Source organism: Lepidochelys kempii, chromosome 8 (assembly GCF_965140265.1).
Source record: "Lepidochelys kempii isolate rLepKem1 chromosome 8, rLepKem1.hap2, whole genome shotgun sequence".
Taxonomy (NCBI): Eukaryota; Metazoa; Chordata; order Testudines; family Cheloniidae; genus Lepidochelys; species Lepidochelys kempii.
Genome location: NC_133263.1, coordinates 38203151 through 38215466, shown reverse-complemented (window position 1 = coordinate 38215466; position 12316 = coordinate 38203151). Strand labels below are relative to the sequence as shown.

Genomic DNA, 12316 nt, shown 5'->3' with positions numbered 1-12316 from the left:
CTCAGAGCTAAAGATGTGTGGGAACCCTTAACTTCCACATTTCCTGACTTTTCAGGGATTCTTTGGTGACCTTACCATTCCCAGGGAATTCTCTAGGTTTTTAAAAGACAAATAATATAGTAAAGAAGTGCAATCATATGGAACTACCTGTTGGGCAGTAGTAGAATGGTCTGTCTTTCAGAATACCTGAACTCAATAAGGGAAGGGCTCCTCTGAAACCCAGCCTCCATGACTGCAAAGTTGCCTAAGGAGCCCTGGCTCATTCAGTGTAGATAAATAGATCTTATATAATAAAACATGGCTGAAACTTTTCACAGGACATATGGAATAAGACAGGCACCTTTAGAGCTTTGCTTCCTTCAGTGTTCAACTTCACAGATCATACTCCACATACCATCCACAGGTAAAATGTGAAATTCTTCTCTAATTTCTTACATATGCATGCACAGAGCCAGTGGAACATAGCAAGTCCTTATATTAAAGTGAATTTCCACTCAGCTATACATGACCACATACAGAGTGCCAATACCGACTATTAAAATAATGATCATACAACAAAACAAAACCCAAACACTTTAAAACACTGCACGTTAAAAAACTGATTTTAACTGATCAAATCTAAAAAGACTTTTACCAGGCCACTGATAGACATATCTGATGCCTAAGACTTACCTCTTAGTCAGATTTTAAGTTTCTACCACCTTCTGCTTAGACACTACAGCTGTTCAAAAAATGTCAAAACAGTTTTCTTAATTATGAAAAAATATATTTTTCATTCTCTGTTCATTTGAAAATAGCTAAACCATTTTTGATCTTTCAAAAAAGAAAATGTGCTGAGACCAAACTTCCAGAATTTCAGTCCCTGAAGTAAAGTTTGGGAAAAACATAAGCAGCCAGAAAAGGCCTTAGAAAATGGAAACAAATATTTTAGGTTAATTTATATTTAGGTGTTGCTACATATTCCATCTATTATATGTAAACATATCTCCATAAATTCATATATATATAACAGGTGAAGAAGGTGTAAGGTGAAGGCATTCTGAAGGCATTTTAATTGATAGGGGGCTTTTTTAAAAAGTACCACTATTATTTTAAAAAATGCACTGAAATGTTTGCACTTAATTCTAAAAGTATTGGGTGCCTTTGTCCTCTTTTCCTACAAATGAAATCATTAGACTTTTGGGTTGTGGAAGGACTGCAAGAGCAGACCCCATTGAGGCTTTGCTCCAGCAAATCACTTAAAAACCCAGTTAGCTTTAAGCATGTCAATGAATCTACTCAAGAGTTTAGTGTTTTGCTGTTTGGGGCCCATGTGCATAAGGAATTCAGCACATTAAAATGGCTCTCCAAACAAAAGATATTAAGGCCAATTTCTATCCCCTCTTGGTGCCAGAAAAGCACATGGCTATCTGGTCAGGTCCAGAAGGAGGTATTTGGGTAGCTTAATAACTTACCTCAAGAAGTATGGATAACTGTCTGCCTCTTCTAGTGGGATAATGAGAGTATCTAGCCACCATGTGAAGCAATTTCTCTGCATTTCCATACTGCATGTCAATAACATTGTCACTTGTGATGATAACCCTCCAAGGTATAACACCACCAATCAAAAACATCTATGGAACGGCAAAAATCACACATCCTTAACCATCAAAAAATTATTGCCTCCATCCAACAAAAATAAATAAATAAACAAACATGCCAAAATGTTCTCTTTACTATGTTTACTTAATTATTTTTATTTTTAAATCCACATTGGAATTCTTTTAAATATTCTAGGATAAAGTACTCAATTGTGTTATTTTTAAACACAATTTTCATTGTTTTAAGCTGAAGATATCTCACTCTTAGAGGTTATCTGCTGATTTACACAGAAATGGGGCTGGAAACAAGATAAGGCAATTGTTTTTTAAAGTTGGGTTATTTTCAGTATTCCAGCATCCATTTCTATGGAAAAGAAAGCAGAAGTGAAATCTAGAAACAACTGAAAGTGACTCAAGGAAAGTGAAAAGAAATTAAAGGCAATAGAACCCAGCCACTGCTTTAATCACATTCATCCCAATTCTTAAACAAATCAGTTCAAATGTGGGGGAAAGGAAATAATTTATAATATATGGTGTGAAATCCCAGCTCCATTTAAGTCAAAGCAATTGACTTCAATGGAGCCAAGATTTCATCTATGGTGTTTATTCTTATTCTTGGCAAATGACACATATATTTGTTCACTTAGCTGTCCCTTATTAGGAAAAAAAGACCTTCCATATGGTGGAAACCTGTTTTACAGCAGCAATAATACAGTTATAATAATTTTACAGCTGCAATAATTACAGTTGTAATAATTCAAAAGGAAAAGAACAAGTATATCTAGTTTAAGATCATCCATAAGAAGTAAAAGCAAGACCTATACATGTCTGATATATAGGTAACTAGCACAACCAGTATGTTTCTGTTAGTGTATCCTGTCACCAAGGATTATGACTTCAGGAATAAAACGTTGATGAATATAGTAATATAATTACAGGATTTTGATGCTTACATTGATTCACTGGAACTTTGTGCGAACTAACATATAATCAAATGCTTTATGATGATAGCTCAAAAAAATATTAGAAATTCTCATTTTCTATAAAATACTTCTGCGCTGCACTATAAAAAGAAGAAACATATTCCATGAGAGAAAATGAGAAAGGGCCAATGACACCACCCATGCTTTGCAGGAAATCCAAGGAGAAGAAAGATAAACTTCTGGATAAGGCACATGACAGGAAATCCGGAGATGTGCGCACTCATGTTCCTAGATCTACCACAGATTTTCCGTAGTCTTGGACAAGTCACTTCACTGCTCGAGTTCCCATTTGCCGCATCAGTAAATGGGATTAGTTACAATACTTCATGGGTATATGTGAGTCTAAATTAATTAACTGGTCTGATTAATTAAAAAGTCTAAATTAATTAACTGGTGAAATTCACCTTAGTGCAGAAGGCCAGCGCAAGGCCACATGAATCTTGTAAAGGATATTGTGCGGCTTAAGTGGGTACATAGGTTTTGTGCTTTCCCTCTGCACATGGCGTGAATTTCACCTTTAAAGCCGGATTTAAGTGTCAAGGCTCTTTGTACTGGGATGAAATTCACCCTAATTCTCTAAAGTGCATTGACATCCTTTGACGGAAGGTACTACGGAAGTTAAAAGCTGTATTATTACAGAAGTTGCTATAATAACTGCAATCATTATAATCAACAATCAGTGTTATGAGGGATGGAATTGAGAGTGCCACACAATCTACATATCAAGAGCCATCAGTGATGGAGATTGCCTGATAAATTTTTGAAGGAATTTATTCCCAAGCAAAGAAAACATATGACTCCATTGTAAGATATTTTGACCCGAATATTAAAATGAGACACGGCTGATAGTGGGGTAAACCATGGAGTTCATTCTATGTTTTAAAAATAAATTGCTTATAAGGCTGTATAAAAATAGCTATACTATTCTAGTCTTCTCTTTGTACCCCTTGTACATTTGTATATTTCATAAAGAGGAATTTAATCATACCACAATAAGAATATAAGAACAGCCACATTCGGTCAGACCAAAGGTCCATGTAGCCCAGTATCCTGTCTTCCGACAGTGGCCAATGCCATGTGCTTCACAGGGAATGAACAGAACAGGCAATCATCAAGTGATCCCTGTTGCCTATTCCCAGCTTCTGGCAAAGTTTAAAGCACTGATATAACCTGCCATAAAAATATGAAAAGACAATTCTAAATCACAGCCTCCACACTACCAATAGTTTTAATACCTGAACTGTGAATCTTATGAGAAAAGCAACTTTTAATATTGTGCTGAAAGGTCAAAACATTTACATTAAGTATCCCACAAGGACATGGGTTTCCAGAAAGATGAACATTATTAACACCTGTCAATGAAGTCGGAAGATTGTTATTTCAAAAGCACATGTTCTAAGTGCCCATTAAAATACTACTGGAGAACATTTATAGACTAATGGAAAAGTGGAAAGGGGTTGAAAAATATAAAGAGAATTCCCAGATAAAATAAAGTTTAAACAAACATTGCTATATTCTTTGTTCATACAAACGGAAATCACTACAAAGATTACCTATTCAAAGCCGCTCAGCAAGAGGGAATAATTCCATACCCAGGATTTTCGCTACCTACACACCATATTCATGGGGAAAGTATAAGTCGTTTAATATTAAAAATATCATATAGAACTTCAAAATCCACACCCAGACACTACTAGCATATTTAGAAAAACTGTGTTCAGTTACACAGATGTTACAAATGTTCTGGAGGTGCAACAATCTTTCACTAACCGTTCCACACACATTGGACGCCATCACTAGCAGTTTCTCATCCCTGTTCTCTGCAGAGTGAGGGACGCTGGGGCTGAAAACCATCAGGTCATTCTTGGCGGTGCCTTCCCCGACACACAGGTTACGGCTCTGGCGCTGCGAATAGGACCAACTCCCCACTTCGCTCGAGCACACCACGGTGGCTTTCCCAGGACCGCACATCACCACCGGACCCGGGTGGCATCTCAGGCCAACGTACACGACAATCACCAGCACAAACAGCCCGGACAACGAGCAAATGGCGATCATTAAAGACACGTTCATGTCGACCAAGGGCCCTTCGCTCCCGACCCTTTGCCTCGAGTCCCATTTCACAGCCTGCGGACTCTCCACCAGGGACAGGCTGACCGTGGCTGTCGCTGACAGCGCCGGCTCCCCATGGTCCTTCACCAGGATCACGAGTCTCTGGCTGGGGCCGTCCGCCTCCTCCAAGGCCCGCGTGGTGCTGATCTCCCCGCTGTACACACCCACCCGGAAAGGCCCCGCAGTCCCGGCCTCCTGCACTTCGTAGCGAAGCCACGCGTTGTAGCCGGAATCCGCATCCACCGCTCGGACCTTGCCCACCACGTGCCCTGCGCCGGCCGACAGCGGAACCAGCTCGGGCCCTGGCGACCCGCGGCCGGAGCCAGGCGGGGACACTGCCGGCGCGTTGTCATTTTCATCCAGGACGAAGAGTTGCACAGTCACGTTCCCGCACAAGGAGGGGAACCCGGCGTCCCTCGCGCTCACCTGGAACTGCAGCACTTGCAGCTCCTCGTAGTCAAAGGGCTGCAGCCCATAGATGTGCCCGCTCTCCGAGTGCACCGAGATGTAGCTCGACACGGGCTGCTGCTCTCCCACACTGCGCTCCACCACCGAGTAGCTCACAAAGGCGTTTTCCCACACGTCCGGGTCCGACGCCGACACGCTCAAGAGATGGGCCCCGGGACGGTTGTTTTCCTTCACAAACACAGTGTACACGGGCTGAGGGAAAGCAGGGGCGTTATCGTTCACATCCGCGATCGGCACCAAAATGCTGCTGCTGGCCGAGAGAGACGGGGCCCCTTTGTCTCTGGCTGTCACCAGGATCTTATATTCAGACACTCGCTCCCGATCCACGGCCTCCGCCAGCACCACCGAGTGATAATTCTTGAAGGTGGAGACGAGCTGAAAGGGCAGGTCCGGGGGGATGGAGCAGGTGACTTTGCCGTTGTCTCCCGAGTCCCGGTCGGAGACGCTAATAAGAGCCACCACTGTCCCCGGGGGAGCGTCCTCCGGCACCGGCAGGAAAAGGGAAGTCACGGCCAGCTCAGGGGTGTTGTCGTTCACGTCTAAAACGTCTATCAAAACTTTGCAGTGTCCTGACAAAGGAAGGTTACCTTTATCGTCAGCCTGAATTTGGAGATCATATACTTTATTTTTTTCGAAATCTAATTGTCCTTTAATTCGGATCTCACCGGTATTCGGTTCTATTGTGAAGACATCTCTTCCACTTAGAGGAACAAAACTACTGAAGGAGTATGAAATATCCTTATTAATTCCTTCATCCAAATCTGTGGCGTTGAGTTTGATGACTAATGTCCCATTAGCTGCATTTTCGAACAATCGAATCTTATAAACTGACTGATTAAATACAGGCGCGTTGTCATTCACATCCAGCACTGTGATCACCAGCTGAACCGTGCCGGTGAGCTCCGGTTTGCCCCCATCAGTCGAGATGAGTAATAAATAATGCACATGCGTTTCCTCTCTGTCCAGGGGTTTCTTTAATACAAGGACTAAACCATCACTGTGTTCGTCGTTCTTTTGCAAATCTAAAGTGAAATATTCATTTGGACTCAGTTTATAGGTTAGCAGAGAGTTTGTGCCAATATCTGCGTCAAACGCGCCCTCTAGTGGGAAACGTGAGTCTGGCAGTCTCGATTCTGCAATACTGAGATATTTTTCATTTACAGGGAACACAGGAGCATTGTCATTTATATCCTGTATCTCCACTTCCACGTGAAATATCCTCAGGGGTTTGTCCACTATCACCTCCAGGTCAATGGCGCACAGGGGGCTTTGGCCGCACACCTCTTCCCTGTCTACTGGCGACTTAACAAACAAAACGCCGCTCTGCAAATTTACCTCAAAATAGTCTCCCCTGCCTTTGGAGACCATCCGGAACATCCGAGGCACCAGCTCCGACACCTCCAGCCCCAGGTCCTGGGCCAGGCGGCCCACAAAGGTGCCGTGTTTGGATTCCTCCGGCAGGGAATAACGGACCTGGCCGCTGCCCACCTCCCAGGCCGTGTGTAGCAGAACCAGCCGCAGCAGCTGCCCGGTTCCCAGGGAGTCTCGCCGGAGAAGAGCCATCGCGGACTACTTAGAAATCAGTTTTTTCACTGAGCGAACGCGCAGAGTCCAGAGAATGAGGAGGATGCGTTGCAGATTTGAAAACAGTTTAATTAAAATGCCGTTGTTACATCCGGGAGTCTGCCTGATACGCTGAAAGGCAGGATTTTCAGTGCTTTTGAAGGAGGAGCTGTGTTTTTTCTCTTAAGTGTCTTTTTAGCCGATAGCGCCACCTTGTGTCTCAGACCTTTCCGTAGTTTATACCTTCCAAACTATGTCTTCTTTAATCCAGAGGGTTCAAGCATACTGTTTTCTCATCTTTTCCTGCCCCTTTCCCTCCGCCCGCCGAGCTATCACGGAAGATATCCCTTCGAACTTTATGTCGTTCTGTGCGCATTATAGGAGATAATATTTGGCAACGGACAGAAATTTTCTAAACTTGCCTCTATAACTGAGCCACCAAAAGAAGTCTGGGGTTCCTTACCTATAGGAAGGTGTTTTAATCTTTTCCCATTCAGATCTTTAAAGATTTCATCACTTGATCCTGCACAACCTTCTAATACACTTCCACTGACACACGCGTCTACATCTTAATATCTCTATATCTTACGTTTATCTTACAGCGATACATAGCTACGGTTATCTCCGACTCGGACAGAACAAAAAATATTGAAAGAACATGGAGGTTTGAAAGGAAAGCATTCAAAACTCAGGAAACACCAAATCCTTCTTCCTTATGAATATTCATATAGATTCTGCCATTATTATTTTATTAAATCGTTAGTTGATTGGTTGGTTGGGCTAGCTTCTTTAACTACATCATTCAAGGTGAAATTCTGTGTACAGAAGCATAGTTTTATTTTGCAGGCTTAAATTATTTAAATTGTGCATTGCCCTTGTGCTGGTTTTCCACAAGTGCCTAAATGTTTGTTTACATCAGTGCAGAGGATACATTGCATTCAGTAAATATGGGAGCTGGTTAATATTTATTTTTATTCTTATTATTTTGCCAGTTACCCTCTGCCTTACCTGCAGATTATTATTCTACATAGAGTGAAGGCGATTTTTTCTGGACTTCTTCCTCATTCACAACCTTTTAAGCTGGAGAAGAAACCAATTTAATTATTTAATTAAAGACTATTTTAATGAATATGCATATATGAGCACAGTTATCGATGTGTTAGAAACCTGAATGTTGGCATTTCCCGACTTTTGAGTGCTTCCTTTTGCAATCTTAGTGTTCTTCAACATTGTTTTTTAATGGAATTTCCTACGTTTTTCAAAAATAAAATTTACAAAAACAAGTAACTTCCATTCTATTTTTCGGCAGAAATGAAATGCCTTGGCGTGTACAATATGTTCACTCTCTAAAACTAGGGCTTATTTGGAGTCCTGCCTCACACAATACATAGATTAACAGAACATATATAATGAGGTATAGCTACACCCCCATTACATATATAGCTTCAGATTTCTCGTGGAATATGTTTGGGCTCCTTTACAGCCCGATCTTTATCTGCACACACTTTCGCAGATCACGTTACATAAACACTTGCATATTAAATTTTAAATTCCTCTTAACTTTCTTACACATGCATGCAGGGAGCCAGTAGAACATAAGTGATACCACCAGATACTAAAATAGAATGTATCAGTTACATGCACACATTTACACAATGCGAACGGGACATCAGGAAATCGTTAGAAAGAAAGCAGCAACCAGTGTATACGGTCACAGTATGTTTCCCAATCTTTTTTAAAGTCAGCAAATCTCAAAACCACTTCAACAGATCACTGAAAAGCACATATGTCCCCCCCCCCTTAAGTTTAAAGTTTTTACAGATCACTTATTTAGGCACTAGAGCTGTTTTCAGAAATGTTACATATTTAAGGAAAATAATACATTTTACTGTGTTTTCACATAAAAACAATCCATTTTAACTCTCTCAAAAGCTGATCTCTACTTTGACTAAACCTGCAATTTAAACTAAAAATGTAAAGGTTATAAGCAGATTTTGAGCAGGTTATAAGCAACTGGAAAAGGCCATTGAGAATGCAAATGTTTAGGCAACTTAACTACCAGTGTTTGTAAATACTTTGCTATATATATAATTATAGGCAATATCAGTAAAATAGTGGAACAATTTGAAGAATAATTTTGGTCTTGGGCTATGTTACTAGAACCAGAGGCTAAGGCAACATATAAACCTATTTTATATAGTGCCATTTTAAAAAAAGTATATTATTTGAGACAGTGACTCTTTTCCTTTTGCATTTTTGTATGCCCTATAATCTTGTGTATCCATGTGTGATTTGTTTTGCTTTATATTCGTCTATTAGAAGCTTGGGATGCTCAAAGAAGGTGGGAAAAGACCCATTAAATGCTCAAATAATTCAGCACGTTAGAAAGGCTTCCCCAAGTTGAAGGTATTGGCACCAACTTTCATCCACTCTTGGTGACAGCAAAGACAGGACAGCTGGTCAACGCCTCTTCCTAGTAGGAGACACCAGAGGAGACTGATAACTCCTCTCCCCCAGTGGAAGAAGTTTGTACAGTTGTCTGTCTCCTCCTGGTGGATAGTTAGGGTATATATAGTCACTATGTCAGTAAATTTTTTTCGGTTATTCCAGTCACATGCCAATAAAGTTATCACAAATACAGGATTATCTTCCAATGTGTACCATGCTTACTAACGGCACAAATTAAATCAGTTAAACCGTGTTTCAAAAAACCGTTAGAACTCACAGATGGCTACTACACACAAGGGCTGGCCCACAACATTTTGGCATCCGAGGCAGGGGCCAAAACTTTGAAAGATCTCAATTCTGCCTTCTTCCTGTTCTTCCTGTTCCACTCCTCTCATGGTACTGCTCTGCTACACACCCCAAGAAAGGAGAATTAACAACTTAACATGCCTTGTTCAAACATTTTAAGTAACACTTAACTTTCAAATGCCTGAACAGCAAATGTAACTTTTCTTGTCTGCATAGTAAACACTGGCATTTTTATCTGTTTGAATAATCAAAGTGGTGCTTTCCATGCCTTCCTGGTTGCAAAGATTTGAACAGCCTTCTGAAGGTCCACAGTCTGGGCCAGCCCATGCTCTATTGAGATGGCTGCAAGGCCGACCAGCCTCTCCTTTGTCATTGTGGAGCATAGATGTGTTTTTATTAACTTCAGCTTGGAGAAGCTGCATTCTCCACTGGCAACCATTACAGGAAGTGTTAGAAGTATGCGCAGAGCAACAAAAGCATTTGGAATGAGGGTGGTCATCTTATTTGTCCACATATATTCCAGAACAGCCCTTGGAGTTGATCCTGCTGAAATGTATCTTGAAAGGGCTTTCAGTTCACCACCTAAATCACTCGCATCAATATCATGCATGCCATCATGTGTCAACACTGTCTCTAATGCCCTGCATCGCTGGTGTAGGTCTTCTTCGGGTATAGTGAGGAGTTTTGGAATATCATACAACATCCAAAATATACTGCTGTGTTCCTTGAGCTGCATGAAATGTTCTTCAACTGAATGTACTGCACAATCTAGCACCTGGTTAAAGAATTCAACTTTGAATTGTTGTTTGGGGTCTCTTGTGGGATTATCCCATGCCTTGGAATCAAAATGTCTTCTTCTTCGGTGACTCTTGTATTCTTGAATGGGTGGGAAAATAGCTTCAGCGTGAAGTTCCTCTGCCAACTTCTGTGCATTCTTCAGAATATTTTGAAATACCTCATCTGACCAGTAAGACTGCAGGTATGACTTTGCTTTGTCCAGTTGTTCCATTGCTCCAGATATATCAAGGTCAACACCTTGGAGTCTCTTGATTACAACATTTATTTCAAACATTATGTCATGCCACAACACTAAGCCACACAGAAATTTGAAGTTATGTATGTTTCTGGTGATTCCATTTCCCTCAGCCACTGTTCTCCCATGAACAGTTCCTGTCATAGCATTATCCTCCATAATGGCAACTATGGCATCATCTGTCTTCCCAATTTGGTGTTTGATAGGCTTTATCGCCTCCACTTGACTTTCCCATTGTGTGGCACTCAGTGGTTTCAGTGTCAGAGAGGATGTTCCCAGATGTTGCTTCAAAATTTGCCATCAATGAGTTGATCAGGAGAAAAATACATAGATGCTTTGAATTATATTAAAAAATTCAGCAGCCTCACTAGAAGCTGATGCTGCATCACTGACCACCAAGTTCAATGAATGAGAACTGCATGGGACAAAAAAAGTTATAGGGTTTAGCTCTCAGATCCATGTCTTCCCTCCTCTGTTCTTTCCTCTCATGTTGGCACCATTATCGTAGCCCTGACCTCTCATGTCAGCTATCGCAATTCCCGTATCTTCCAGCTTTTTAAGAAGCACATTTGTCTTACCAGCTCCTGTAGTATCATCAATGTCAATAAATTCTAGAAAATGCTCTATGACAGTCACCATTGCAGGGACATTTTCACTAGGTTCTGTTCTTGTTACAAAACGCATCATTGAAGTAATTTGTTCCATATGACTGATGTCAGATGTATAGTCCAGAATAACACAGTAATATCTTGCTGACTTCAGATCTGCCACAATCTTCTGTTTGACTTTTGTTGCCAGTAACTGTATATCTCATTTTGAATTGTTTTTCCAAGGTAGTGGTGTGTGTACATTTCTTGGGTGGTGACTCTTCTTAGATGCTCCTGGAGTACAGCATCAAACTCACCATCAGCTCCACAATTTTAAGGAAGTTTCCACTGTTTGGCACATACAGCTGATCTGAAGTGCCATGCCGTGCTAGGTTTTGGGTAGCACGCATTCTCACAATGGCAATGAGCATTTTCAGAATATTTGGCCAGTAAAGAGACTCTGATGCAATCTTCTCTTGATGCTGATCATCTATGGTGGCCTTTAACTTCAGTCTCATCTCAAGCTCTTTCCACCTATGGAATGCTCTCTGGTGATTTGCTGCCTTCTCATGGCATGCCAGATTTCTAGCCAGATTCTTCCAGTCCTTTGTTCCTGGAGAACCCAATGTGGCTGGAACATTAGACTGGAAGAGTTTGCAACAAAAACAGTATGCAACATTGTGGGTTTTTGAGTACATAAGCCATGGCCTCTCTACTTTGTCACCATTGAGGATTTCACGCCAGTAATGTGTTGGATGGAAACTTCTATCTTCACTGTCTTTGGAGAACATGAAGTTTTTCACTTGCTGTGGCCCATGCAGCACAAGGAAGTCCCTCAGGCTACTGCTCAAGTGGGTCCATAGTCCTGGATCATCTAGACTTAAGGAACTAAACTCAGCAGCAGCTATTTCTTGCGCCTCCACCACACTCTTCTCTGATCTACACTTTTCTTCAGAAATGTGCATGGTTACATCCATTTGAGATGGAGATATGGATGCTGCAGTAGCTGCCAGGTCACCTGCACTCTGACTAACTGGAAGATCAGGCATCTCCTCACCACTCACATCCTCACCTGGGCTGGAAGGCTCACCGTGAACATTTGTGTCTATATATCTCAGGAGAGCTCCTTCCTGCTTAGACAGAAAGCTTCCTTTGCTTGCTTGCTTTTTCTGAATGCTGCCCCAGAAGCACATTTTCTTCTTTCACTCATGACTGCTGTTCTGTGCCAGCTATAGT

At 41.4% G+C, this 12316-nt stretch overlaps 2 protein-coding genes across 9 annotated transcripts in view; both read right to left on the bottom strand.

Annotated features, from left to right (window-relative positions):
- LOC140915797 (protocadherin alpha-C2-like) overlaps positions 1 to 12316 on the bottom strand; it is a 323023-nt gene that overhangs the window by 192238 nt on the left and 118469 nt on the right. The window contains exon 1 of one of the 8 annotated variants that reach the window (XM_073356105.1): positions 4334 to 6813. The exons of the other annotated variants lie outside the window; for them this stretch is intronic. Within the exon in view, the coding sequence (XP_073212206.1) occupies positions 4334 to 6706 (2373 nt within the window). The 5' untranslated portion in view covers positions 6707 to 6813. Of the gene's footprint in view, positions 1 to 4333; positions 6814 to 12316 lie in introns of those variants that run through there. 8 annotated transcript variants of the gene reach the window in all.
- The window catches only part of LOC140915800 (protocadherin alpha-8-like), a 131165-nt gene that overhangs the window by 112328 nt on the left and 6521 nt on the right, over positions 1 to 12316 (bottom strand). The window lies entirely within an intron of this gene.